Below are 26,544 nucleotides of genomic sequence, written 5' to 3'. Positions count from 1 at the left end.
TTCGTGAGATACAATTTTTCAACACAAATCCATGCTGACTACCTCTAATCAGTCCTTGCCTTTCCAAATACATGTAAATCCTGTCCTTCAGGATTCCCTTCAACAACTTGCCCACCATTGATGTCAGGCTTACTGGTTTATAGTTCCCTGGGTTTTCCTTGCCACCCTTCTTAAATAATGGCACCATGTTAGCCAGCCTCCAGTGTTCCTGCGCCTCACCTGTGATTATTGATGATACAGATATTTCAGCAAGGGACCCAGCAATCACTTCCCTAGCTTCCCACAGAGTTCTCGGGTACACCTGATCAGGTCCTGGGGATTTATCTACTTTTATGCGTTTCAAGACATCCAGCACCACCATCTCTGTAATATGGACGTTTTTCAAGATGCCACCATCTGTTTCCCCACATTCTATATCTTCCATGTCCTTCTCCACAGTAAACACTGATGCAAAGTATTCATTTAGTATCTCTGCCATCTCCTGCGGCCCCACATCTTACTGATCTTTGTGGGGCTCTGTTCCATCTCTAGTTACCCTTTTGTCCTTAATGTATTTATAAAATCCCTTTGGATTCTCCTTAACCCTATTTTACAAAGCTATCTCATGTCCCCTTTTTGCCCTCCTGATTTCCCTCTTAAGTTATAGAGGCTATGGAGACTAAACAGAGCTTAATTATTTTTTTCCCGAAATGGTACAATATTTGTTCACCGAGAATCTAGAGCGAGAATGGAGTGCAGGATTTGCTTCCTTATCTTTCATTCTCCGCCACCACTCTGCCTCACTGACTCCGCTTGATGAGTAAGTTGTCACCATTTCCAACGATCAGTAGTGAAGTCATCTCTGTGATTAATGCCATGTACTTCAAGAAAATCTTCAGACGCTTTGTAGCATTTTCTTTGTCTTCTCCTGGAATATTAACCATTTGAGAGTTGAGAAAAGTGGAACTGGCAGGGGAGAGGCTTTTCAGCCACTCAAGCATGGTGTACCACTATCAATGTTGACTGCAGGAATTTTACATGAAGCCTTGTGGAGCTGACTTCAAGAAGGGCATTGGCTGGATATATGTTTGTTCGCTGAGCTGCAAAGTTTGTTTTCAGACATTCTGTCACCATACTAGGTAACAATATCAATGAGCTACTGGAGTGGTGATGTTATCTTGTATGGTGACGAAATGTCTGAAAATGAATCTTCCAGCTCAACAAGCAAACCTACATCCAGAACCTCAATCTGAGCTACAAATCTTCTCAAAACTTGCTTAAGGGCACTTGCGTTTCCTCAACTGTCTTCCTGTTGAGTATGGAGAATGCGGCAGAGGCATTGCTGAGGAACTTGTCATGTTTTATATGTTGCTGGTACAGAGTGCAAGTGTAACTGCAGTTTGCAAGTGCAATGCTGATACTTACTCTTTGTGTACTAAGGCCTCTGATTGCGTGCAGAGCCTTTGTTGTCCATCTTGTGCTGTAGTTTATAGAAGACATTTCTGTCCCAACTGATCTGCATTTTGAAAGAGTGGCTACCAAAATGTGGGTTGTGCTCAACATACTCCAGAGTCTGTCCTTCAACATACAGATGTAGATTTTAAATATGCATTTTACAGTGATATTTTGAAACAAAAGACTAATTACCTTTGGAAAATTGTTTCTAATTCACGTGTGCAATTCAGTCCACTCCAGCAACTATAGGAAGATTTTCAATCAGTTCATGTTATTATTTCATTAATTAATCCAACATTTGGTTTAATAATTCCATAGAATCGTGGGCCTTGAATTTAAAAATTCAGCATATTCAAACAGTAACATTCACTTAATTAGCAAGATTCCAAATTTTTGCCTGAAACTGTATCTGAATGTGAAAGGAAACATGCCATTGTGATTCTCAAAAATATTGATCAAGCTTAAGACAAATTTGAGACTTGGGGTAGCACCAAATTCAGTTTTGAAATTTTAAGTAACCGTTTATATTCCTGTGATCAAAGTGTACAATGTTCCTTAGATTCTTGATAAGAATGTTTTTTCTCTGAAGGTACACATATTCCATTTTTTATTTTTGGCAATTTCTCTTTAAGGAAGCTGTCCAGTCCTGTCCTGCTTTGTAGGCTTCCCTCGCAACGTTGTTTCCTCACAACCCCATTCCTTCTGATCCACTTGCCTTCCATTCAAAACTGTCATTCCCTCCTTCAAAATTGTACAACCTTTCTGTCTATTCTGCCCCAAATTCAACCCTCCTTTCATTTCAAGTCCTTGAATGTATTACAGCCTCTCTGAATATGTACCAGTTTCTCCTGTACCTCAGCTTAAATGTTTCCAATCAGATTTTCAGCCTTGAAGTATCCCTAAGAAATCATTAATTGGATATTGGCAGCGTTTGACATGGTTAATCATAGTATCTTCTCTAAACCCTGTTCGCCGGATCTTTGGGATTGCTTTTTGCCTAGTTGATCATGGGTGAGTATGTCCAGCAATAGGTTCTGTTCTTGGCTCTGCGTTGTCAATCTAGAGCTGCCCCCACACCCTAACCCAAAAAGAAATTCTCAGCCTTTTCCTGTTCCTTGCTACCCCTTAAGATCATCATTTGGAAACACAGGGATATATATATATATGTTAAAGGCATACAGCTCTGCTCTTAGATTGCAGAGTATTATTATAGAGAGATTCCAACAGAGGAAATGTGATGGGAAGGGTAAAGAAATTGAAATCAGAACGTAGCGACAGGTCCAGGGTACTGTTGTAGGTATAAAAGCAGATCCCTAAGCCAACTTCCAAAACAGAGGAAGGTTTGTGCTCAGGAAAACTAAATTCGTGACCTTGTTTCTCTATGTAGAAAAGTCAGAAAGTATTTCAATTTTGCATTTAAAACAAAAATGTAGGGTGGAGCATATCTTTCACTTTTTTTTGTTTTAAGGAATAATATATCTTTTTAGAAAAGAAGGGAATCTAGGGATTTGCTATCTCTCATTTTAGAATTGACATAAAATATTCAAATTCCAGCAAGACACTCGTTTTCTAAATCCAAAGTGCTTAATTTGCTGTTCAAGCAAGAGTGCTTCATAAGGTGAAAAGTAGTTTCTCATAGGACTGTTCCAGAAAGTGGAACACTGAACAGAGGGTTCTCAGTAAAATCAAGGCGTTCAGTGAGCGTTTCATATCTGCTCTGTTTTGCTTGTTTTTGTGTCTTATTTCAAAGAAAGGCGCTGGAATATGTAACATCAGAGCCAGAAATCTGCAGTCTCTTCATTCATATCTGCTTGAGTGCATCCTTAACAGCAGTGGTTTCTTTGGTGACTTCTGGAAGAATCCTATTATATAATTAGACTTTGCAGTGTCAAGGAAAACAGATCTAGAGGTATTGAAAAAGAATGCTATAGCACAGAAAGAGGTTATTCAATCCCAATGCCTGAGCTGACTCTTAATCAGCTATTTAGTACCATTTCCCTATGCTTGTCCCCAAACCCACACTTCTTTCACTTCAATTCCCCAAAGAATTTACTCTTTTTTTTCCCCCAGGTACCAGTTAAAGAAACGTCTGCCTATGCAGTTTTCATGAAGTGCTGCACCCATTTTGAGCACGTTGCACCAGCCTGGGTCTAAGCAATACTTTGCAAATATATAGAATAACTCCTTTGTGCACCCAGCCTCTAATAAAATCAAGATAGTGTTTTTTTAAAACAGCTGTGTCAACCTGTTCTACCATCTTCAAATGTATAGTTCTAGGTGTTGTCTTTTCCTGCACCACTATTTAAAATTGTCATTTGGTTTATATTGCCTCTCTTCTTTCTGATTATTAAAATATAGCAAAATTTGTTTTAACCAGCACTTTAATAAATAGCCAATAATTATATACCTCAAATACCACAAAGATAACTATTAATCTGTCCAATTGTTGTAGTTTTTAATTTATTTACCTCAGTGTAAATGTACTTGTTCAATTGAAGAGTCACACAAAATATCAACAGTTGATTCAATTTTGAGTCAATTTCTCCTCAAACACTGCGATCTACCGCAACATCTGAGTATTTAGTTGAGGATATGAGTGAGAAGGCATTTTGCCGGTATATTTTATTTAAGGCAGAGTTGCATTATAATTTAAGAGATTTAAGCTGTAAATAGAGTGTGACAGTGATGTGTATGCCCCCTGCATTACTTAGTTTATGTTTTTACATTGAATTTTTGGACCTCTTGACTGTCAGGGATATTTGATCAACTGGCACACTACTGGTCCCATAGACACCAGTTAATAAAAAACTTTGCTGTATATCATTTTAACCTTTCATCTGTCTGCCCATTTAACTAGTCATTGTCCTCTGGATGTTTGTTACTTTCCTTATCACTGTTTACTACATTTGAGTCTTTATAATCTGTAAATTTTAAAATTATGCTTTATTTACCCAAGTCTAGATCATTAATATGTATCAAAAAGAGCAAATTGATTTGATCCATCGAGGACACTACTGCTCTCAGACCTCTTGTATAAAAAACAAACACTTATCCTCAGTTTCTAATATGACTCTTATTCAGTTTTCTATCCACACTGCAAATGTCCCTTCAGTTCCTTCGGCTTTAACTTTTGCTAACAAGTCTGTGAATTTCTGTCAGATACCTTTTGCAAGCCCGTTTACACAGAAAATGAACCAGCCTCATCACCTCCTTTAAGTCATCTAAGAAGCTTAATTAAACAAGGGGTTATCAAAAGGTTAGCCTGAGATATATATGGCTAACAGGGAACAAAGCTTTACAGCATTTTGTTTAATAAAATGTTGAGAATTTAGACACATTGTATTCCATGTGCTAATGTTTCAGCACATCACTACAAAGAGTAAGTTCTGTCACATATAACAATGTTGTAAACTGTTGTATTTGTGCCCGTTCTACAGGTGAAAAGATGATGTCAACTCCAGGAATTCCGAAGCCGTCTGACAAGATTGTGGATGCTTTTGGAAATGATGGCATTGGACAGCAATTAACATCCATTCAAATTCAGCTAATTAGGACCATGATACAAGAAACTCTAGAGGATTACAAGTAAGGAATGTTGAGACTATAGAAACTTGAACAAGATAATTTTTAAAAAGGCTTGTATTTTTATTTGCCTGAAAGGAACTGGAAATAAATATGAATTTCTTTATTGTTACAAACTACACAACCCCAGTTATAGTCCAACAGGTTTATTTGGAAGCACTTTAGGTGGTTGTGTAGCAAGACCATAAGACACAGAATTTATAACAAAATATTAGTGTCATGCAAATAAAATGATATATTTAACAAACCTCGATTGTTGTTAAGTCTTTCACCTTTTAGAATGGGTTATAGATTTCTGTTCATTAATATGTAAATTATAGAACTTTTTTTTAAGTCACATTCTGAAGATAAGTTAAGGTTTAATAAAAAAAAAGTGACATCTCAATTCAGATAATGCCTTAAAGCTGTGAGGTCAGAGTCTCTCTGTATCCCAATCTTGACTCAGAGTGATTCTATTTCCAAAGTGGAATTTACACAAGATTATATGGATTGACTATCAGCATTGACTGTCTACCGGTTGTGTATTCTTTGAGCAAAATAGAATGTATCTGTAAATATAATTCTGCAAATACACATTCACCCTATAGACTTGTGTGTGTGCAGGGGGGGAGAGAGAGAGAGAGAGAGAGAGAGAATGTGCGTGTGAGAGATGGGGTATAAGTCCCTGAGAGAGTGCGTGCGTGGGGAGTGTATTTGTAAGTGTTTGTGTATGTCCTTGTGTGTGTAAGAAAGTATATAGTGTAGTGGGGTCACCTGTAGTGTGACATGAACCCAGGGTCCCAGTTGAAGCCATCCTCATGGGTACCTATCTTGGCTATCAGCCTCTGCTCGGCCACTTTGCGTTATTGCCTGTCCCAAAGTCTCCCTCGGCTGGGAGGAAGCCCTTCAGCAGTCAAGGACATTCAGCCTTGGATCTTCGGGTAACCATCCTCCGGGACCAACAACAAAGCAAAGTGGCTGAGCAGAGGCTGACAGCCAAGTTCAGTACCCATGAGGATGGCCTCAACCAGGACTTTGGGTTCATGTCACACTACTTGTGACCCAACTACACTATTCTCTCTCTCTCTCTCCCCTGCACGCACGCACACACATATACGTCTATAGGGTGAATTTGTATTTGCAGAATTATATTTACAGATGCATTCTATTTTGCTCAAAGAATACACAACCGGTAGACAGTCAATGCTGACAGTCAATCCATATAAAATTGTGTAAATTTCACTTTGGAAATAGAACCAGTCCGAGTCAAGATTGGGATTCAGAGAGACTCTGACCTCACATCTTTAATGCATCATCTGAGCTGAGATGTCATTTTTTAAAAAATAAAACCTTTTATCTTCAGAATGTGACTTAAAAGAAGTTCTATAATTTACCTATTAATGAACTGAAACCTGCAACCCATTCTAAAAGATGAAAGACTTAACAACAATCAAGGTTTGTTAAATATATCATTTTACTTGCGTGACACTGTAATGTTTTGCTATAAATTCTATGTCTCATGATCCTGCCACAAAACCATCTGAAGAAGGAGTGGCGCTCCCAAAGCTAGTGCTTCCAAATGAACCTGTTGGATGAAACTAGTGTTGTGTGATTTTTACTTTTCAAAGTTTGAGAGAAGATTTGTAGCTCGGGTGCTCGTTGTTGTGGTTCTGTTCGCCGAGCTGGGAATTTGTGTTGCAGACATTTCGTCCCCTGTTTAGGTGACATCCTCAGTGCTTGGGAGCCTCCTGTGAAGCGCTTCTGTGATGTTTCCTCCGGCATTTATAGTGGTTTGTCTCTGCTGCTTCCGGTTGTCCGTTCCAGCTGTCCGCTGCAGTGGCCGGTATATTGGATCCAGGTCGATGTATTTGTTGATAGAATCTGTGGATGAGTGCCATGCCTCTAGGAATTCCCTGGCTGTTCTCTGGCTTGTTCTATAATAGTAGTGTTGTCCCAGTCAAACTCATGTTGCTTGTCATCTGTGTGTGTGGCTACTAAGGATAGCTGGTTGTGTCGTTTCGTGGCTCGTTGGTGTTCATGGATGCGGATCGTTAGCTGTCTTCCTGTTTGTCATACGTAGTGTTTGTACAGTCCTTGCATGGGATTTTATACACTACGTTGGTTTTGCCCATGCTGGGTATCAGTCCTTTGTCCTGGTGAGTTGTTGTCTGAAAGTGGCTGTTGGTTTGTGTGCTGTTACGGGTCCTAGTGGTTGTAGTAGTCTGCCTGTCAGTTCAGAAATGTTCTTGATGTATGGTAACATGGCTAGTGCTTTGGGTTGTGGCATGTCCTCGTTCCGTTGTCTTTCCCTTAGGCATTTGTTGATGAAATTGCGGGGGTATTCATTTTTGGTGAATACATTGTAGAGGTGTTCTTCTTCCTCTTTTTTGCAGTTCAGGTATGCTGCAGTGTGTTGTGGTCCTGGCCAGAGAAACAATAGCCAACCTGCTGGACATACAGAACAGACAACAAGACGGGGAACCTATCAACAAAGACTGCATACTCAAACTACTGGACCTGTGCCTCACAACGCACTTCACATTCAACAACCAAATATATGAACAAATCAACGGCACACCCATGGGCTCACCCATCTCTGGACTCTCAGCAGAAATTGTAATGCAAAGATTAGAACAAACAGTCTTACTGCAAATTCAGCCCAAACTCTGGGTCAGATATGTGGATGACACCTTTTAATCATTAAAAACACAGAAATAGAAAACACACACCGGATCATCAATGCCACACTCACAGGAGTCAGATTCACTAGAAAGGAAGAAAAGGACAACCAACTCCCATTTCTAGACGTGATGGTACAGAGAACACCTAACGGAGAATTCACCACAAAGGTATACAGGAAAGCCACACACACAGACCAAGTCCTGAACTACGAAAGCAACCACCCCAACACACACAAAAGAAGTTGCAACAAAACACTGTTCAAAAGGGCCACAACACACTGCAGCACACCTGAACTGCAAAAAGAACATTTCTGAACTGACAGCCAGACTACTACGACCACTAGGACCCGTAACAGCACACAAGCCAACAGCCACTCTCAGACAACAACTCACCAGGACAAAGGACCCGATACCCAGCGTGAGCAAAACCAACGTAGTGTACATCAAGAACATTTCTGAACTGACAGCCAGACTACTACGACCACTAGGACTCATAACAGCACACAAGCCAACAGCCACTCTCAAACAACAACTCACCACTATAAATGCCAGAGGAAACAACACAGGAGCGCTTCACAGGAGGCTCCCAAGCACTGAGGATGTCACCTAGACAGGGGACGAAACGTCTGCAACACAAATTCCTAGCTCGGCGAACAGAACCACAACATTTTTACTTTTATCAAGTTATGGTACTGAAATTCTGAAGTTTTTGTTTATTTAATCCAGAGATGCATGGCATCGAGACATTGTAAACCTACAGGTGGAGATGATCAAGCAATTCCACATCCAACAGGTATTCAACACTAATTGAACTGCTATTCTTGATTTGTAGCGTGTTGACCAGGTTAGTTTATTAAAATAACCCAAAATTCACTTTGAGGTTACTGTGCTAGTGACTGAATTTCCCTGTGGTAGTTACTGAGAATTTGTATAGGGCTGTCAGTGGACCAGCATAAATTACATTTCCAGAACTGCTTGAAACATGCAGGTGATTTCTGGAGTGCCTGTGTTGAACAATGAAGAACACACTCTGAATCTGAAATGATCCAGATTATCCCAGTTTACCTTTTTAAAAAATGGTGAATTGTGAACCCATGCAAATATCCTAGTCTGATTTAAACAGCTTGTTGTTCAAATATTAGACATGAGCACCCTTTGTGTTTTAGTTATGTGTGGCCTGAAAAAGTTGAGTCTTGCAAAATTCCTAATATGCAGTGGTGCAGGATGAAATATTTAACCCATTTTCCATGGTATTGCATTTTTTTAAGCTTAGCAATAGTATATCAAGAAAATCAACCCAATTCTCACCATCTCACCCAGTACCACCCTGCCCCCATCCTTCCTATATCCAACCGGGATACACTTTCGAACATGCCTAGTCCAAAACACCAGATTCCATAAACCAAAGTGGCTTCTTTTCCTCTTCCGCTTGTTCTTCCTTTTGTTTTCCTGCCAGTATGCTTAATTAAACCTGTTACATCTCTAACTTCTTTCCGTTCTGATCAGAGACCTTTGACTTGAGATGTTAATTTTGTTTCTTTCTGTATAGATACTGCCTAATCTGAATATTTACAGGATTTCCTCCTTTACTTCAGAATTGTTGAACTCAGTTGATGAATATTGGATTGTTTTATTGTTTTTCACTGTAATGTTGTAGATAAAATTATTTGAGTGACTGAGATTGTACAGCAGGAGTGGAGTTTTTACTTTGAATTTCAACGAAGGGCTGTCACTTTGTTTTATTTTGCCTGTCTACCCCTGTTGACAATTAGTTCTTTTTATAGAATCCCAGCAGTGTGGAAACAGGCCCTTTGGCCCAGCAAGTCCACCCTGACTCTCTGAAGAGTAATCCACCCAGACCCATTTGGGCGGCACGGTGGCACAGTGGTTAGCACTGCTGCCTCACAGCACCAGAGATCCGGGTTCAATTCCCGCCTCAGGCGACTGTGTGGAGTTTGCACGTTCTCCCCATGTCTGCGTGGGTTTCCTCCGGGTGCTCCGGTTTCCTCCCACAGTCCAAAGATGTGTAGTTCAGGTGAATTGGCCATGCTAAGTTGCCCGTCGTGTTAGGTAAGGGATAAATGTAGGGGTATGGGTGGGTTGCGGTTCGGTGTGGACTTGTTGGGCCGAAGGGCCTGTTTCTACACTGTAATGTAATCTAATCTAATTCCCCCACCTTATATTTACCCCTGCCTAATGCACCTAACCTACACATCCTGGAACACTATGGACAATTTAGCACAGCCAGTTCACCTGGACTGTGGGAGGAAACTGGAGCACCCGGAGGAAACCCACACAGAGAATGTGCAAACTCTGCACAGACGGTCACCTGAGGCAGGAATCGAACCCAGATCCCTGGCACTGTGAGGCAGCAGTGCTAACCACTGAGCCACCGTGTCACCCCAAGCACAGTGTTCTCTCCATCAAAGCTCCAAACCCAATTTGCAAATACTGAGCAACTTTTCAGCAGTTTACTTTACCTAAAGAAGACTTAAAATGCCGTTACATAACCAGAAAATGAAAGACAGTATCCACAAGATGACCAAATAAACAAAACAGACCATCTTCTTTGCTAAGCTAACATTCTGAATAACCTGCCTCTCAAATAGTTTTCTTATAATTTGAGGCAAACTACTGTGTGGTTACCCGCCATGCTTTTCCATGCTTTTGGGTTTGGAAAGCCCAAATAAGCAGGTTCCAGATTGTGATCTCTAACTGTGACCCTCCCATTGTGTGTAAGCATGCTACATGACTGCTGGATTGGGTGTGACTTTGATATCCCACCTGTGGTTAGTTTCACTTGGTAAGGCACTGGCTAGTGTGGATTGTGTATTGCAAGAGGTTAATGTTTTGAGAGGTGTGAAGAAATAGGAAACTTTGGACTTGTGATGGAGTGGGGTATTTCCTAAGTTCGGGATTGAGTAAAGAAAGCCTTGGTCTACAGCTGTCTATGTCATGTCAGAGCTGGGAGTCCAATGTTGTCATGGAATGACAAACATTGAATCATTTATCTTTTCCCTGCACTATCTTCATCCATTTTACTGAGTGTGAGGTTGAGCCACCTCCAAAGAAACTTTAGGAAGAATGAAAGTATGAGAAATTCTGGTAGGCAGGCATGACAAAATATTAGAACATACAGGAAATAAGCCTACAACTGAAATGAAGAATGAAATGAATGAACAACAAATACTTCCGTTTTAGAGGGAATCTAAGTTGTTTAAATTGAACTTTATAGCTTTGTCTATTATTCTTATTTTGCAAAGGTATTCGTGTGTAGACTTGTCAACTGACTCTAGAAATATTGCGTTCTCCTTTCAGAATGAAATCCATGGTTTACTTGAACGATATTCTATTAATGAAGCTTTAGTGGCAGAAAACGAGAGATTGCGAGAAGAGAATAAAAGACTGCGAGCTACATTTTAATAACGTGTTTCTGAGCCTGCACAGCAGCAAGCAACAATACTTTCTGCAACATGGAAGGCTCAGATGGTGGACATTATTTTGTAAAAATTAACAGTTCCTCAGATTAGTCAGCCTTTGTTAATATTATTTCTTAAAATGGTTAGAATTAAAGCATTGGAGGTCTGTAATTAGCTGAATTTTCAGAGGAATACCTGCTGAAGTCTGATAGATTTCTAGCTAATTTTACTTCTCTACACTGGAAATGTATTTTTAAAAAGACACTATTGAAATTCAGTATGGATTAGAATAAAGATTGGAATAGTCATGCATTCTCCTGTACTGGAATTTCTCAAAGTAACCAATGAAAATATTATTCAAAAATTACAGTCCTCCAAATAGTCTGTTTGAAGTGGTGTTTTTTTTAAAACGCTAGATCCTACTATTTGTCATTGTCATGTTTTTGTCATCAAACATCAGTGGCCACATCTGTTCAGATCCTTAATTTGGGTTGCTTTTCAGAGGTATCCTTTCAGTTTTCGAAAAACTTTGAAAACAAGGTAACAGTATATTTTATATCTATTTCTGGTCCAAGCAGTGTTTTCAGGACTCTGGAGAAGTGAAACTAAATGTACAGATACTATATCATTATTGAAAGAATGGCGTTTAAGTGCCTTTTTGTAGATCTGGCGGATTTTTAGAATAATTTGCTCAGTCAGCAGTAAGCCAATAATTTAGTCCTTATTGTCCTTGATCTGGTATTCAGCAGTTGTCCAGAATTGACTAATTGTTTATATTGAACCTTACAGTTTTATAAAATAATTCCTTTTTAATTTTGTTTTCAATTAAGAATTAAATTGCAGTATATTTTTGATGCAAAATATACTATATTAAACATGTTAAACAATAAATATACAAATAAGCATCGTGTGTATTTTTAAGGAGTCAAGCATATTTGCTACTTCATCAAAGAAAAATACCTTGCTGCAATGCAGCCTTTTTAACATGATTAATCATTAAAATATTTTGACAAAAGAAACTTGGTTTTAATGGTCATTTGTAGTTTTGAATGTTGCATTGAGTAATTTGCCTTCTATTGTCTGCACTCTGTAAGGCAGGAATGTGGTGGATAATTGCCTATTGCCTGGATAGCTGAAACTCCAATAAAATTCAAGAACTCAGTGCCATTCAGGTCAAAACAATCTGCTTGATTGGCATTCCCTCCCCAATGGCATTGAGGGTCAATCCACAGCAGACGGACTGCAGCAGTTCACCACAATGTTGTCAAGGGCAGCTAGGGATTAGGAGTAAATGTTGGCCAGCCAGCAATGCCCACATGCCACAAATGGCATTCACCATTGATATGCAGTGTACATAATCAAAGCAGTCTGTAAGATGTACTGCAGCATTTTCAAAGCTCTAAAACTCTGCTGCCCAGAAGGAAAAGAACAGAAAATGCATGCAATCTGCAGCGCCTGCAAGCTCCTTTTCAAGCCTCATTCCATCGCAAGTTGGAGCTACATCGCCATTCCTTCATAATTATTAGATGAAAGTCATAGAACTCCCTTTACAAACAGCCCTTAAAGAATGTGTGTATTCCACAAGGACTTCTCTGGTTCAAGAAAGCTCACCACCACCTTTCAAGGTATTTAGGAGTGGACAGAAAGTACTTGCCTCGATAGCAGAACCCAAATTTTTAAAGATTCTACTGTAATGCAGATTTTGTCACAAGTCAGATGGATTAAAAGCAAGAATGGAAATACATATATACATCCTGATAGCCATTTCAGAGACTGAATGCAAAGTGCTCAAAATTGAAACCTAATTATTTGTGGGTATTTGACATTTCGGAAAGGCATAAAGATAGGAAAAGATTATTGGTAACTCTTCAGGATTTACAAAGTTAAAAATCGCGCAACACCAGGTTATAGTCCAACAGGTTTAATTGGAAGCACTAGCTTTTGGAGTGCTGCTCCTTCATCAGGTGCTTCCAATTAAATCTGTTGGACTATAACCTGGTGTTGTGTGATTTTTAACTTTGTACACCCCAGTCCAACACCGGCATCTCCAAATCATTACTTCAGGATGATAGTGCAATGGTAAGGCATGATATTAGTTCAAAGGATCAGATGCAGAATTGAGCTTAAGTAGAACTAAAAAATAGCAAAGATATGTCACTTACATGAGCTACATTCCAGGACTGAGTATTCAGAAATAAATTATGGGCTCTTGTAAGAAAGGTGTTGCAATAATAATGGGTGATTCTAATCTGCATATAAATTTGACAAATCACATTGGCAAATGACTGAAGTGTGAGTTCATTTATGACTACATAGAATGACATTCAGGAGGCAACTAGGGTACAGACTATTTTAGACTTGGTACTTTGCAACGTGACAATTAATGATTCCATTCTAAGGGAGCGTCTGATAGTGAATATGATAAGATTTTCAGTTTGTATGGAAAAGTGCAGGTCAAAAACAAAATAAAAATTAAAGGCAATTATAAGCGACTTGGATTAAATATAGGACAATGGAGAAGCAGTTGCAGACATTTGAAGAAATTGCACTAAAACTGTGTTGAGAAATAAAGATTGCAAAGGATACACTTTCTAACATAGTGACTAGGATAGATTGAGGGTAGTATCCATGAAAGGGAAGCATTCAATGATTACAGTATTGTATGGAACAAAGATTAGTTATAACAAAGTAATGACAGACAAATTGCAAAGGAAGGTTATTTAGAAGTTTGGAAAAAAAAGTTTCTGCAAGTATTTAAAAGTGGAAAGTGATTGATCCTTTTAAAGGATGAATAATCTGGGAATTATTGAGAATAAAGGAAAAGGCTGAATTGTTGAACAGATATTCTATATCTGTTTTCACTGTAGAAGAAATATAAAACATCCCAAGAATATTCAGAAAATCAATAGGTAAAAGAGAGGAAGGAACTTTAAACAACTCTATTAGAGCTAAAGGGGAACAGTCTCCACAAATCTGCATCCTCGGGTCTTGAAATGTTTGTAGATATTGTAGATGCATTGAATGTGATCCTTCAAAAATTCCTTAAGTTCTGGAAAAGTCTGAGTGGTTTGGAAAAAAAGCTGCAAATGTTTCTGCTGTATTCAAGAAAGGAGGAAGACAGGAAGCTATAGACCAATTTAGCCTAAGGTTTGTCGTAGGGCAAATGTTAGATTCCAATATTAACAGAAAACTTAGAAAATCATAATGCAATCAGGCAAAGTCAACATATTTTTGAGAAAGGAAAATTATGTTTTAATTAATTTATTGGAGTCCTTTGAAGCAATAACAAGAAAAAAGAAAACTTGTCAATGTGGTCTACAAAGGGTCACCAATTTACAAATGTCCAACTTATTAACAGTCGTGTGTACAAATGCAATCCTATACAGGAGTATAAAAAATCTGTCATACATGAACATGTCCTCTACTGATGAATGACTATTTTATATTGTCTTCATTGTGTTCTGACTTGTGTACAAATCAACTTACAAATGGATTCAGCAGGAGCAGGCTTTGTTACATGATCAGCTGTGATCATAATGGCAGAGCAGGCTCAAAGGGCTGAATGGCTATACCTGCTCCTATTTCCTTTGTTTCTGTGTTTACCTTGTCGAGACCTTATTTGTTTTGTGGCTGTGGAGTTAAAAATAGGGAACAATACTGCTGAAAACCAAGAAAGCTGTGTCAGGTGATGTTCAATGTTTGAAAATAAGTTACTACAATATATTGTGAGTTGTACATGTACTATTTGAACACTGAGGAGGAATTCCAAACAAATCAGCACCAGGTGTTTTGGCAGCAGTACACTCAGCAGAGTAACTATGTCCTGATGATTCCTGGACAGCCTTGTGGGCAATGCACCAGAAACATCTAGTCTGCAAAGAGAAGGCATCAACCTCACTTTCTCTCTCATCTGTGTGGAGAAGTAGAAGAAAATCCTTAGTAACTAGTTACTCTCTTAGCTTTCCTTTGCTCTCTATCTCCTGTTGAAAGGGGAAAGGGAAAACCATGTTCAGAAGGGGTGAAGTCTCAACCGATGAATGGAAGTCTAGGAAGCAGTGTGCCCACAAGTACAAAATCCGAAGGAATTGAAACAAAACAGTTCATTAATGTCTGTGTCCAAACTGGTGTTATTGAGCTGTGTTCCCTTTTATTTTGGTCCACTCATCACATCCACATCAAAGACTATCTTTGCCTTCCTTATCTGTATGAATGTGGAAATTTCTAAAGGATATAGTCTTTAATTTAAAAGAGAGCAACTTGTCTACTTTTTGCCATTGGATAATAACAGTTTGATTACAATAAATAATTATTTTCTTTTTGATGGAGAAAACCTGATGTGTATATCCTTTTAACCTGAATTATGTAAATTTGGGGCAATTTGGTGGTTAATCAAATTTTCACTGTTGTGATAACTTCAGGAATAGTAAGGCTAAATTTCTCACACATTACCCCAGGGAGTTATGACACTCAAGTAAAAAATGCTTTTTCTAACATTTCACCTCCAAGTTGATAAGAATTAAACTCGACAGGATTCCTAGAATGCTGTGCCACGGAAAATTGCTCATAGACAAATACCTTTCTGCTATTCTGTTTTTCTCACCTGTCTAATGATGATGTGGAAGTATTACCATAATTCAAAGTTCTTATAGGTGGAATGGGTGATTAAGATATTGTAATGCAAAAAGAACACTCAAAAAACAGCAATGAAACAAACAGCAAGTTATGTTTTATCAGTGTTAGTCATAGAAAAGGAAAGAGGACCCTCAGCCCTCTTTTTAATTAATCTGTGGGATGTGGGTGTCGCTGGCTGGCTAGCATTTATTGCCCATCTCTAGTTACCCTTGAGAAGATGATGGTAAACTGCCTTGAACCGCTGCAGTCCATACACTGTAGGTTAATCCACAATGCCATTGGGGAAGGAATTCTAGGGTTTTGAAGGCACAGCAATTTATTTCCAAGTCAGGATGGTGAGTGGCTTGGAGGGGAATTTGCAGGTGGTGGTGTTCTCATGTATCTGCTGTCCTTGTCTTTCTAGATGGAGGTGGATTTGGAATGTCCTGTCTGAGAATCTTTGGTGAATTTCTGCAGTGCATCATAAATATTCTGTACCTATTGCTGCTACTTAGTGTCAGTGGTGGAGGGTTTTCAAGCATCTATCTAGTCTCATTTTCCAACACTTGCACATGGGCTTGTAAGCCATGGCCTTTCAAGTGCTTATCTAAATACTTCATAAATGTCTTATGGGTTCCTGCCTATACTGTTCTTTTGAGCAGTGAAATGCACATAACTACTACCCTCTGGATAAAAACATGACTTCCTCAAAACCTCTTGAATAACCTTAAAACTTGCTTATTGCCCCCTCTACTAAGAGGAAAGATTTCTCCTCTCTACCCTGACTATGCCCCTTTCAACTTTGTACATCTCAGTCAGGTCCCCTCAGCTTTCTCTGTTCAAAGGAAAACAACCCCATCCTATCTTGATTCTTCATAGCTAAATTGTTCCAGTCCAGGCAACATCCCAGTGAATCTCTTTTTCAACCTCTTTCACCTTTCCCATGAGAACTGCACATAATATTTCAACTATGGTCTAAATAATATATACTGCTGCATCATAACCACCTTGTTCTTATATTCAATGCATTGACTAATAAAAGCAAGCATCCAATATGTCTTCTTAACCACCTTAATTACCTGTCCTGCAACTTTCAAATATCCATGCACATGCCCCACCAAGGTCCTTCTGATGCTGCTCCTTTAACACGGGTATGGTTCTTTATTTTTTAGAGAGGCTGTAAAAGCATTCCGAAAAGTCTGGCTTTGGATGGGTTTTAGGGCCAATTTAGCTATAGTTAACAGATACTGCCTCAGGGAAAAGGTTTTTCAAGTTTAAAAGCAAACACGTGTACAATGAAAGGAGAGTTGCAACTTCTCCCAGTTCAGTTTCTCTGGTTTGGTTTGGTTACCAGCAGTAGTATTTGAGGCTTATGATCCAAGGAACAGCTACACGGAAGGGGGTGTTTCATGCTGCCACCTCTCTCTCTCTCCCTCTCTCTCCTGTAAGACCCTCTGTTTGATTTTACCTTTGTGCCAAGGAGTGTTTATGGGTATTGTTGCAAATATTTGGAACAGCATCATTAAGTTAGTATAGGTTAAATTATTTGGTATTCTGTTCTTCTTTTTTGTGTTTTATTTGGTAATCTTATAAATAAATTCTGTTTTGTTTAAGACTATGTGGTTTGAGCAGCCGCGTTTCTCCCGGAATATCCAGGTTACACCTGCTTAAAACATCTGGAAAAGTTAGGGTCCAGGCCACTTTCTTGAAATGTTTTCAGGGGGTCTGGCCTGGTCCATAACAGATTGGGGTCTCATCTGGGATTTGTTCTATTTAGGATTAGGGTTGCTGGAGTTGAAGGCAGCGAATGGTAAATCTTAGTGTCTTTTGTTCCAAGTGTTGAATTTGGGTGGTTTAAACAGTGCCTGGGAAAGCAATGGTTCTTTCAGTCAGCAAGAGTTTTCTCGGGGTGGAAGAGGTGACTTTGGGTTTTTCTTGCAAAAAGTGATTAAGGGCAAGCTGCTGGAATTAGCAGGTGAGCTGGAGCCTGCCTCCTTCCATGAAGAAAGGAGACTTAATTACAGCAGTGGCTCAGCATTTAAATTTGCTGGAGACACCATCAGAAACTTTAGAGATGGATAAAATTTAATTGGAAATTAAGCAGCTTGAGTCAGAGGCAAACGACAAGGAAAGGGCAATGGAAATGAAACAGTTTGAATGACGATTAAAAGCAGAATAACGAGAAAAATAATGAATCACTTTAGCAGACCAAAAAGAAAGAGAGGGAAAAGGAAGAAAGAGAGGGAGTTTGAGCTTCAGACATTAGCACTTAGACAGGAAAGTCAGCTGAAAAGGACGGAGTTGAAGGCTGAATGTAAGCTGCGTGAGGAAGAGAGTAAGAATGAGCAAATCCATGGCAGTCAAAAGCCTGGTGAGAAACTCTTTAAATATATCCAAACATTGCCTAAATTTGATGAGAAGAATGTGGAAGTCTTTTTCATCTCATTTGAAAAGGTGGCTAAACAAATGCAGTGACCATGTGGGTTTTGTTGATCCAAACAAAACTTGTAGGTAGAGCTAGTGAGGTATTTGCATCGCTATCAGAGGAGGGATCTGGGACTTATGAGGAGGTGAAGAAAGCCACCTTAAGTGCATATGAGCTTGTGCCAGAAGATACAGACAACATTTCAGGAATCTAAGAAAGTACCTGGTCAAACCTGCATTGAGTTTGAAGGGATCAAACAAAGTAATTTTGATAAGTGAGTAAGGGCATTAAAAATAGAGTAAACTCATGATTCTCTTAGAAAGACGATTATTTTGGAGTTCAAAAATTCACTTCCTGAAGTAGTAAGAACTCATGTGGAAGAGCAGAGTTAAACCGGCGAGATTAGCAGTGAAAATGGCTGATGATTATGAGTTGGTTCATAAATCAAAGTTTGGCTTCCAAAATCAATTTCAATCCATAGAAATTGAGGAAAAGAGAAATTCTTGCATGAAAAGGGAAAGGTAGATCTAAATGTAGATCATAAGGATAACTTACCACAGGGTAAAAAGGAAACACTTGGAGGGGAAAGGGAATTTAAAAAGCTCCAGTGTTTTCACTGCAATAAAGTAGGCCATGTGAAATCACAGTGTTGGGTGGGTTAGGAAAAGCACTGGGAAACCAGATGTAGGAAACCAGGATAAGCCAGTGAGTTTTGTTGGAGTGGTAATGGAAAGCACAGTGGAAGCTAGAAAGTTGTACCAGAATGTACAAGCTGGGTCAGAGGTTGGTTAAGGAGGAAAGGTTAGATCTTCTTAAGCCATATACCCACGAAGGTAAGGTTTATTCATATAGGCCAGGAGCAGCAGGTAAATAGACTACAATATTAAGAGATACAGAATCCTCTTAGTCTGTGATGTTGAAAGATGAGGAAATATGTACCTCTGGTGGACAGTGGAGAGTGGAGGTGTTGCAAGTAGCGCATAAGCTACCACTAGGGGGTCATTTAAGAGTGAGAAAAACTCGAGCTAAAATACAAAAACATTTTTGTTGGCCTGGAGTGCACAAGGATATAGTTGAATTTTGCCAGATATGTCATATGTCAGGTAATTGGAAAACTACAGGCAGCAATAAAAACTACACATTTAATACCTATTCCTGCATTTGAGGGACCTTTTAAAAGAGTCTTAATTGATTGCGTAGAACCCCTACCTAAAACAAAAGTGGTAATCGGTAGTTGTTAACAATAATGGATGTGTCCACTAAATTTCCAGAGGCCATTCTATTACACAAAATTACAGCTAAAGGGATTGTCAAAGAGTTACTCAAATTTTTCAGTAGATTCAGACTACACACAGAGATACAATCAGATCAAGGGTCAAACTTCACATTGAAATTATTCCAGGAAGTTATGAACAGCTTAGGAATAAAGCAATTCAAATCTACTGCGTACCACCCAGAGTCACAGGGAGTGCTAGAAGAGTGGCATCAGACATTAAAGACCATGTTAAGGGCTTATAGTAAAGACTAACCAGATGATTGGGATAAGGGAATTCCATTTGTAGTTTTTGTGATCAGAGATGCACCAAATGATTCGACCAAATTCAATCCATTTGAATTAGTTTTGGGGCATGAAGTGAGAGGACCACTAAAATTGATTGAGGAGAAATTGGTAAGTTAGGATTCAGAGAATACATATTTAGACTATATGTCAAATTTTTGGGAACGATTAAATAGAGCGGGGAAGTTGGCTAGACAGCAATTACAAGTATCACAGCGTAAAATGGAACAGAAAGCAGACAAGAAATCAAAAACTCACAATTTTGCTATCTGGGATAAGGCTTCCAGGTTTACCTCCAGTGATAAGTGAACCTTTAAAAACAAGGTTTAGTGGACCCTACCAAGTCAAAAGGAAATGGAGTGAGGTGAATGATGTCATAAGGATTCCAGACAGAAAGAAATCTCACAGAGTTTGTCATGTGAATATGCTTAAAAGAGATTTTGACAGAGAAGGAAAGCCAAAGAAGTCTGTTATTAGTTACAACACAGAGGGAAGAATCAAGTTCAGAGGCTTCTGAATTGGATGTTCCTCAAATTAAATTGGACAATGAGGAAGTTGTCAACAATTGGGATGAGTTATTGAGTTACCTTCCAAAGGAAAATTGAAATGACCTGAAAGAGTTATTTCTATCACATGGGGAGATGTGTGAAAATAAGCTGGGATGTACTAAACTTAATTATGCATGATGTAGTTATCGGAGATGCTGTTCTGATTAAGCAACATCCTTATAGGCATAACCCTCTAAAGTTGGCACAGGTTCAAAAGGCGATTACACGCATGCTCCAAGACGACATAACGGAAGTGAGTTCAAGTGACTGGAGCTCATCCATAGTCGTGCCAAAACCAGATGGTACCCAATAGTTCTGTGTGGACTATCGCAGTCAATGCAGTTAAAAAGACTAATGCATATTCGATTCTGCATTCGGAATACTGTGTTGAAAAGGTGGGACAAGCAACATATTTCTAAGTTGGATTTGCTCAGAGGATACTGGCAGGTACCTTTGTCAAGAGTGTGGTGCTGGAAAGGCACAGCAGGTCAGGCAGCATCCGAAGAGCAGGAGAATCGATGTTTTAGGCATAAATGCTTCATCAGGAATGAGGATTGTGCCAGGGGCTGAGAGGTAAATGGGAGGGGGTGTGGCTGGGGGGAAGCCAATCTGATTACTCTGCCTATATCATTCTTTGGTCTAAAGCTTTTCACCTCACTAATTAGCACAGCACCAGTTTTTGTGTCATCTGCAAACTGATCATTTATGTACACGAGAACAGCAAGACACCTAGCACTGAACCCTGTGATATCACTAGATCCAAGTTTCTAGTCACAAAAACACCTTTTAACAATCACCGTCTGCTTTCTATCAATAAGCCAATTTTGGATCCAATTTGTAAAATTGCCCTGGATCTGATGGACTCTTAGCTTCTTAACATGTGACACATTGCCAAGAACCTTACTAAAGTCCACGTAGACTGTATCAATTCTACTAGTGTCAAAAAGTGTGGTGCTGGAAAAACAGCCAGTCAGGCAGCATCTGAGGAGCAGGAGACTCGTGTTTCAAACATAAGCTCTTCTTCAGGAATGTTGGGGGGGTGGAGGGAGGTTTGGGGGACCCAAGGGGGCGAAAAATGGAAGTGGGGTGGGGGCTAGGAGAACATAGCTAGGAATGCAATAGGTGGATGAAGGCGATGGTGATAGGTTGGAGCGGAGGGTGGAGCAGATAAGTAGGAAGGAAGATGGGCTTAGGACAGTTCAGGAGGGCGGTGCTGAGTAGGAGGGTTGGGTCTGGGATAACGTGGAGGGAGGGGAGATGAGGAAATTGGTGAAATCGACATTGACTCTGTGTAGTTGGAGGGTCCCAAGGCGGATTATGAGGCTTTCTTCCTTCAGTCGTCGGGTGGCTAGGATTTGGCGGTGAAGGAGGCCCAGGACTTGCATGTCCTTGGCAGAGTGGGAGGGGAGTTGAAGTGGTTGGCCACAGGGTCGTGGGGTTGTTTTCTGCCTGAGTCCCAGAGATGTTCTGTGTCCCAGAAATGTTCTGCGAGTTGGCATCCTGTCTCCCCAATGTGGAGGAGACCACATCAGGAGCAATGGACACAGTAGAGGCGGTGTTTGGATGTGCAGGAAAATATCTGTTGGATGTGGAAGGATCCTTTGGGGCCTTGGATGGGAAGGGGGAGATGTGGTGCAGGTTTTACACCTCTTGTAGCAGCAAGGGAAGGTGCCGGGATTGGAGGATGGGTTAACCTAATGAGAGAGTCGGGGAGGGAATGGTCTGTGTGGAATGCTGATAGTGGTGGGGAGGGAAATATATCTCTGGTGGTGGGGTCTGACTGTAGTTGGCATAAATGGTGGAGGTTGATGCACTGTATCCGGAGGCTGGTGGGGTGGAAGGTGAGGACTGGGGTGGGGGATTCTGTCCTTGTTGTGGTTGGAGCAGTGGGGCTTAAGGCTGGAGTTGCGGGAATTGCAGGAGATATGCTGGAGGGCATTGTTGACCATGTGAGAGGGGAAATTACAGTAATTGAAGCCATCTGGGATGTGGAGTAGAATTGATCCTCTTGGGAGCAGATGCAGCGGAGATGGAGGAATTGGGATAAGGGATAACGCTTTTACAAAAGAGTGGGTGCGGTGGGGTGGGGAGGAGGTGTAGTCCAGGTAGCTGTGGAAGTTGGTGGGTTTGAAGTAGATGTTTGTCTTGAGTCGGTCCCCAGAAATGTAGATGAAGAGGTCCAGGAAGGAAAGGGAGGTGTCCGACATGGTCCAATTGTACTACCCTCATTCACACACTTGGTCAGCATGCCTCCTTGAAAACTCAAGTTTGTTAGACATAATCTTCCCCTGTCAAAACCACTGCTCCAAGTGCAGATTAATTCTGTCCCTCAGAATTCTTTCTAATTGTTTCCTCACCACTGACATTACACTCACTGGCCTGTAATTTCTTGGTTTATCCCTCCCACCCTTCTTGAGTAATTGTGCCACGTTGTCTGTTCTCCAGTCCTCTGGCAGCTCTACTGCAGCCAGAGAGCAATTAAAAATTAATGTACAAAAGTTAAAAATCACACAAAATCAGGTTATGGTCCAACAGGTTTATTTGGAAGCACTAGCTTTTGGAGCGCTGCTCCTTCAGGTGGTTGTGGAGTATAAGATCATAAGACACAGAATTTACAGGAAAAATTGCTATAAATTCTGTGTCTTGTGACCTTATACTCCACAATCACCTGATGAAGGAGCGGCGCTCTGAAAGCTAGTGCTTGCAAATAAACCTGTTGGACTATTACCTGGTGTTGTGTGATTTTTAACTTTGTACACCTCAGTCCAACACCAGCACCTCCACATCATGAAAATTAATGTGAGAGCCCCTGCAATCTCTGCCCTTGTCTCCCACAGCAGTCAGGGATGTATCTCATCAGGGCCCTAGGATTTATTCACTTTCAAACCTGCTAAGACCCCCACCTGTCTCGCAATGCTTATTCATGCAAGTATAACGCAGTCCCCTTCTCTGATTTCTATACCTATATTGTTCTTCTCTACAGTGAATACAGATGAAAAGTACTCCTTTACAACCTCAGTTATATCTTCCAGCTCCACACACTGAATACCACTTTTGTCCCGACTCTTTAATTGGTTATTCTTTTGTCCTGAATATACTTACAAAATGTCTTTGGATTTTCTTTAATGTTACCTGCCAGTGTTTTTTCCATGTTTTTCACGCTTTCCTCTCCAACTTTCTCTTTTATCTCATCTGCCATGTAACACACAGGACTGAGGGCTCCAGTCTTAGTCTTAAACTTGCTTCCCTTACGTTAACTTTACTCTTTTTGTTCCTATCTCTACTTGGACTTATTTATAGTACTCTATCATATTGGTCCTGAATTTCACTGTTTTGGATTCTTGTGAATAAATTCTTTCTTTCAAAATGATAATACACTTTTCAAACATTTTATAGACAATCACTAACAACAATTTCTTACCAACCAATGAACCTACAGATTTTCTGTGTAGCCCCTCTTGTATTTTTTTTTGTCTGAATGGTATGCCTCAGTGACTCCCTGCGAGTGGTGTGGGCTTCAGTCCTTGGCCACGGTTTATACTCATCTGTTCTGTGCAGCTCTCTCACAGATCTATGCCTATTTTGCAGCTCCCAAGTAAGTGTTAGTCAAGCTTCCTTGAACACCTGTACTATTCTCCAGTTAATGCCAGGAGATTTTGTTTTGTCTTTTAATTTTTTTAAATGTTACATTGAATTTAAATTCTAACAAATAACTCAATATTAGCAGAATATCCAAAATAATTTACATAATCCAGATGGATAAGGCTCTGGGACACTGATGACTACCGCAGCCTCACCCATTTTGAGACATTAGCTTTCATTTTAAATTAGACACCCTACAGTGTGGAAACAGGCCCTTCAGCTCAACAAGTCCACACCAACCCATTTCCCTCTAAATGATGCACCTAACACTATAGGCAATTTAGCATGGCTAATTCACCTGATCTGCACATCTTTGGATTGAGAGAAGAAACTGGAGCACCCGGAGGAAACCCCCACAGACACGGGGAAAATGTGCAAACTCCACACAAACAGTCGCCCAAGGCTGGAATCGAACCCTGGCACAGTGAGGCAGCAGTGCTATCCACTGAGCCACCATGCTGCCCATAAAGTTCAATGCTATTTTCTTCTGAAGGAACAGCCTTCTGTTAGCCTGACCTTTCCATGGTAAGTTGGCAAAGTACAGTGGAGCATCATAACACAACAATCTGTGAATGGCTGAACATTGTAGTGGTTTTGTAGCAACCGGAACATTTGACATCCAAGAAGTAGGAGTTGGAACTTTGTATCAAGTGTTACTTCTCGTGTTTCCTCTTCTCCTCCTCAGGAGATGGATGTAGCAGATCTTTCACATGAGACACGTTGAGTGTGGAAGTGTCGGCTTGAGAGGTCCTTAGTTTAATTCCCTATTCAAAAGGCAGAATTTACAACAGTGTGCATTCTCTCAATGTTGTTTAGAAATACTCAAATATCTGGAGTGCAGCTTAAGCCAAAAGACCTTTGCATTGTGCAAGAATGATATCCACTGAACCAAGACTTCCACTGCTCAAGATTTACTGTTGACTAGAGGTCACCAAGTAAGAAAGAGGAGAGAATTCGCAGAAGGTGACTAAGTGTGGACTAAGAGTTAGGTTTTTACTGAAATTTTGGAATTGGCAAAGAATTTGAATGCAGGAGAGACCACGTATTTTCCATTTTTGTGCAGTAGATGTTGAGCTGTTAGAAAGCAAAAATACCAAGAGAGTTCCGCAACTCGAAAATCAAAACTTATAGATTTTGGATGTGCCCGACCACGTTACTTTTTGAGGGAGTGAATACCAGGCTGAGGGGGCACTGAGAATCTTTTGAGTTCAGAGAATTTTGCTTGAAGACAGCCCTTTGATGAGTTGAATGTTTTCAAGAAGGAGATAGATGTACTATTTAGGGCTAATGGGATTAAAAAGTATGGGGAGAAAGCGGGAAAACGGGACTGAGTTGGATGATCAGCCATGATCATATTGAATGGCAAACCAGGCTCAAAGGTCCTACTTTGTTCCTATTTTCAGTGTTTTTATCGATGTGGAGTTGCAGAGGGTTAAGAAGCTGTAGGTATAAGTGCTGCAGAAGGAAATAACATCCAATGCCTGCAAACTGAAAGTATTTATCTATCTCTCTGTCTCTGTCTCTCTCTCTCTGTCTCCCTCTCTCTCTCTCTCTCTCTCTCCCCCCCCTCCATGTGAGAAAGAGGCAGGAAACCAGGAAAGCCTGAAAGAAGGAATTCTACAAGAATATATTAGGTACAGGATCAATAATCAAAGTGAAGACTGGCCATTGCTTTTCAGACAGCAATGTGCCATCAGTGGTAAAGATCAAAATAAACTGTAAGATCATTTAGGAGAAAGTGAGGACTGCAAATACTGGAGATCAGAGTCAGGGGTGTGGTGCTGGAAAAGCACAGCACATCAGGCAGCATCCAAGGAGCAGGAGAATCGACATTTCGGGCAAAAGCCATTCATCAGGAATTACGTCTGCCCGAAATATCGATTCTCCTGCTCCTCAGATGCTGCCTGACCTGTTGTAAGGTCATTTATCCCATCCTTGAACTCTGTACTTTTGAACTTCAGCATTTTGCTTACATTGTTGTTTTTGTGACAGCTTTTGGAACATAGGAGCACATTCTTCAATGAACTCTTCCAGGTTAAGTAGCCACAAGTGCGCGTAATATGTAACAGACAAAGTTCCTGACACCAAAAGTTCAGAAATAGTGAAGTGGCTGAGTGGAAAGTAGTGCCGGCATGTCGGCCCATAGCAAATGGTTTCAGAAGTTGGATACAGGTCATGAAATGTCTTGAGAGTGAATCAGCTAGTGTCAGTGAGAACACTGGTCATGGATTGTGGTGAACAGTGAACAGTGGTGATGGTGTGGACTGGGAACTGAAGCTTGTGTGTTGAAATGTGCAGAAATCTTTGTTATAGAGTCATAGTGTCATAGAGATGTACAGCATGGAAACAGACTCTTCGGTCCATGCCGACCAGATATCCCAACCCAATCTAGTCCCACCTGCCAGCACCTGGCCCATATCCCTCCAAACCCTTCCTATTCATATACCCATCCAAATGCCTCTTAAATGTTGCAATTGTACCAGCCTCCACCACATCCTCTGGCAGCTCATTCCATACACGTATCACCCTCTGCATGAAAACGTTGCGCCTTAGGTCTCTTTTATATCTTTCCCCTCTCACTCTAAACCTATGCCCTCTAGTTTTGGACTCCCTGACCCCAGTGAAAAGACTTTGTCTATTTATCGTATCCATGCCCCTCATAATT

At 40.2% G+C, this 26,544-nt stretch overlaps 1 protein-coding gene and 1 pseudogene across 6 annotated transcripts in view; one reads left to right on the top strand and one right to left on the bottom strand.

Moving 5' to 3' along the window:
- The window catches only part of nedd1 (NEDD1 gamma-tubulin ring complex targeting factor), a 54,553-nt gene extending 42,531 nt beyond the window's left edge, over positions 1–12,022 (top strand). For 5 of the 6 annotated variants that reach the window (XM_043713275.1, XM_043713277.1, XM_043713276.1 and 2 more), the window contains 3 exons: positions 4,872–5,019; positions 8,403–8,469; positions 10,995–12,022. In XM_043713275.1, the coding sequence (XP_043569210.1) occupies positions 4,872–5,019; positions 8,403–8,469; positions 10,995–11,099 (320 nt within the window). In that variant the 3' untranslated portion in view covers positions 11,100–12,022. The remainder of the gene's footprint in view (positions 1–4,871; positions 5,020–8,402; positions 8,470–10,994) is intronic. The other variant, XM_043713279.1, reaches the window with a different exon arrangement.
- Positions 12,023–24,356: 12,334 nt separating this feature from the next.
- Positions 24,357–26,544, bottom strand: part of LOC122561438 — a 10,501-nt pseudogene continuing 8,313 nt past the window's right edge.

Source organism: Chiloscyllium plagiosum, chromosome 23 (assembly GCF_004010195.1).
Source record: "Chiloscyllium plagiosum isolate BGI_BamShark_2017 chromosome 23, ASM401019v2, whole genome shotgun sequence".
NCBI classification, from domain to species: Eukaryota; Metazoa; Chordata; class Chondrichthyes; order Orectolobiformes; family Hemiscylliidae; genus Chiloscyllium; species Chiloscyllium plagiosum.
Note: the sequence above shows the minus strand (reverse complement) of the source record. Positions and strands in the feature narration are given on the sequence as shown.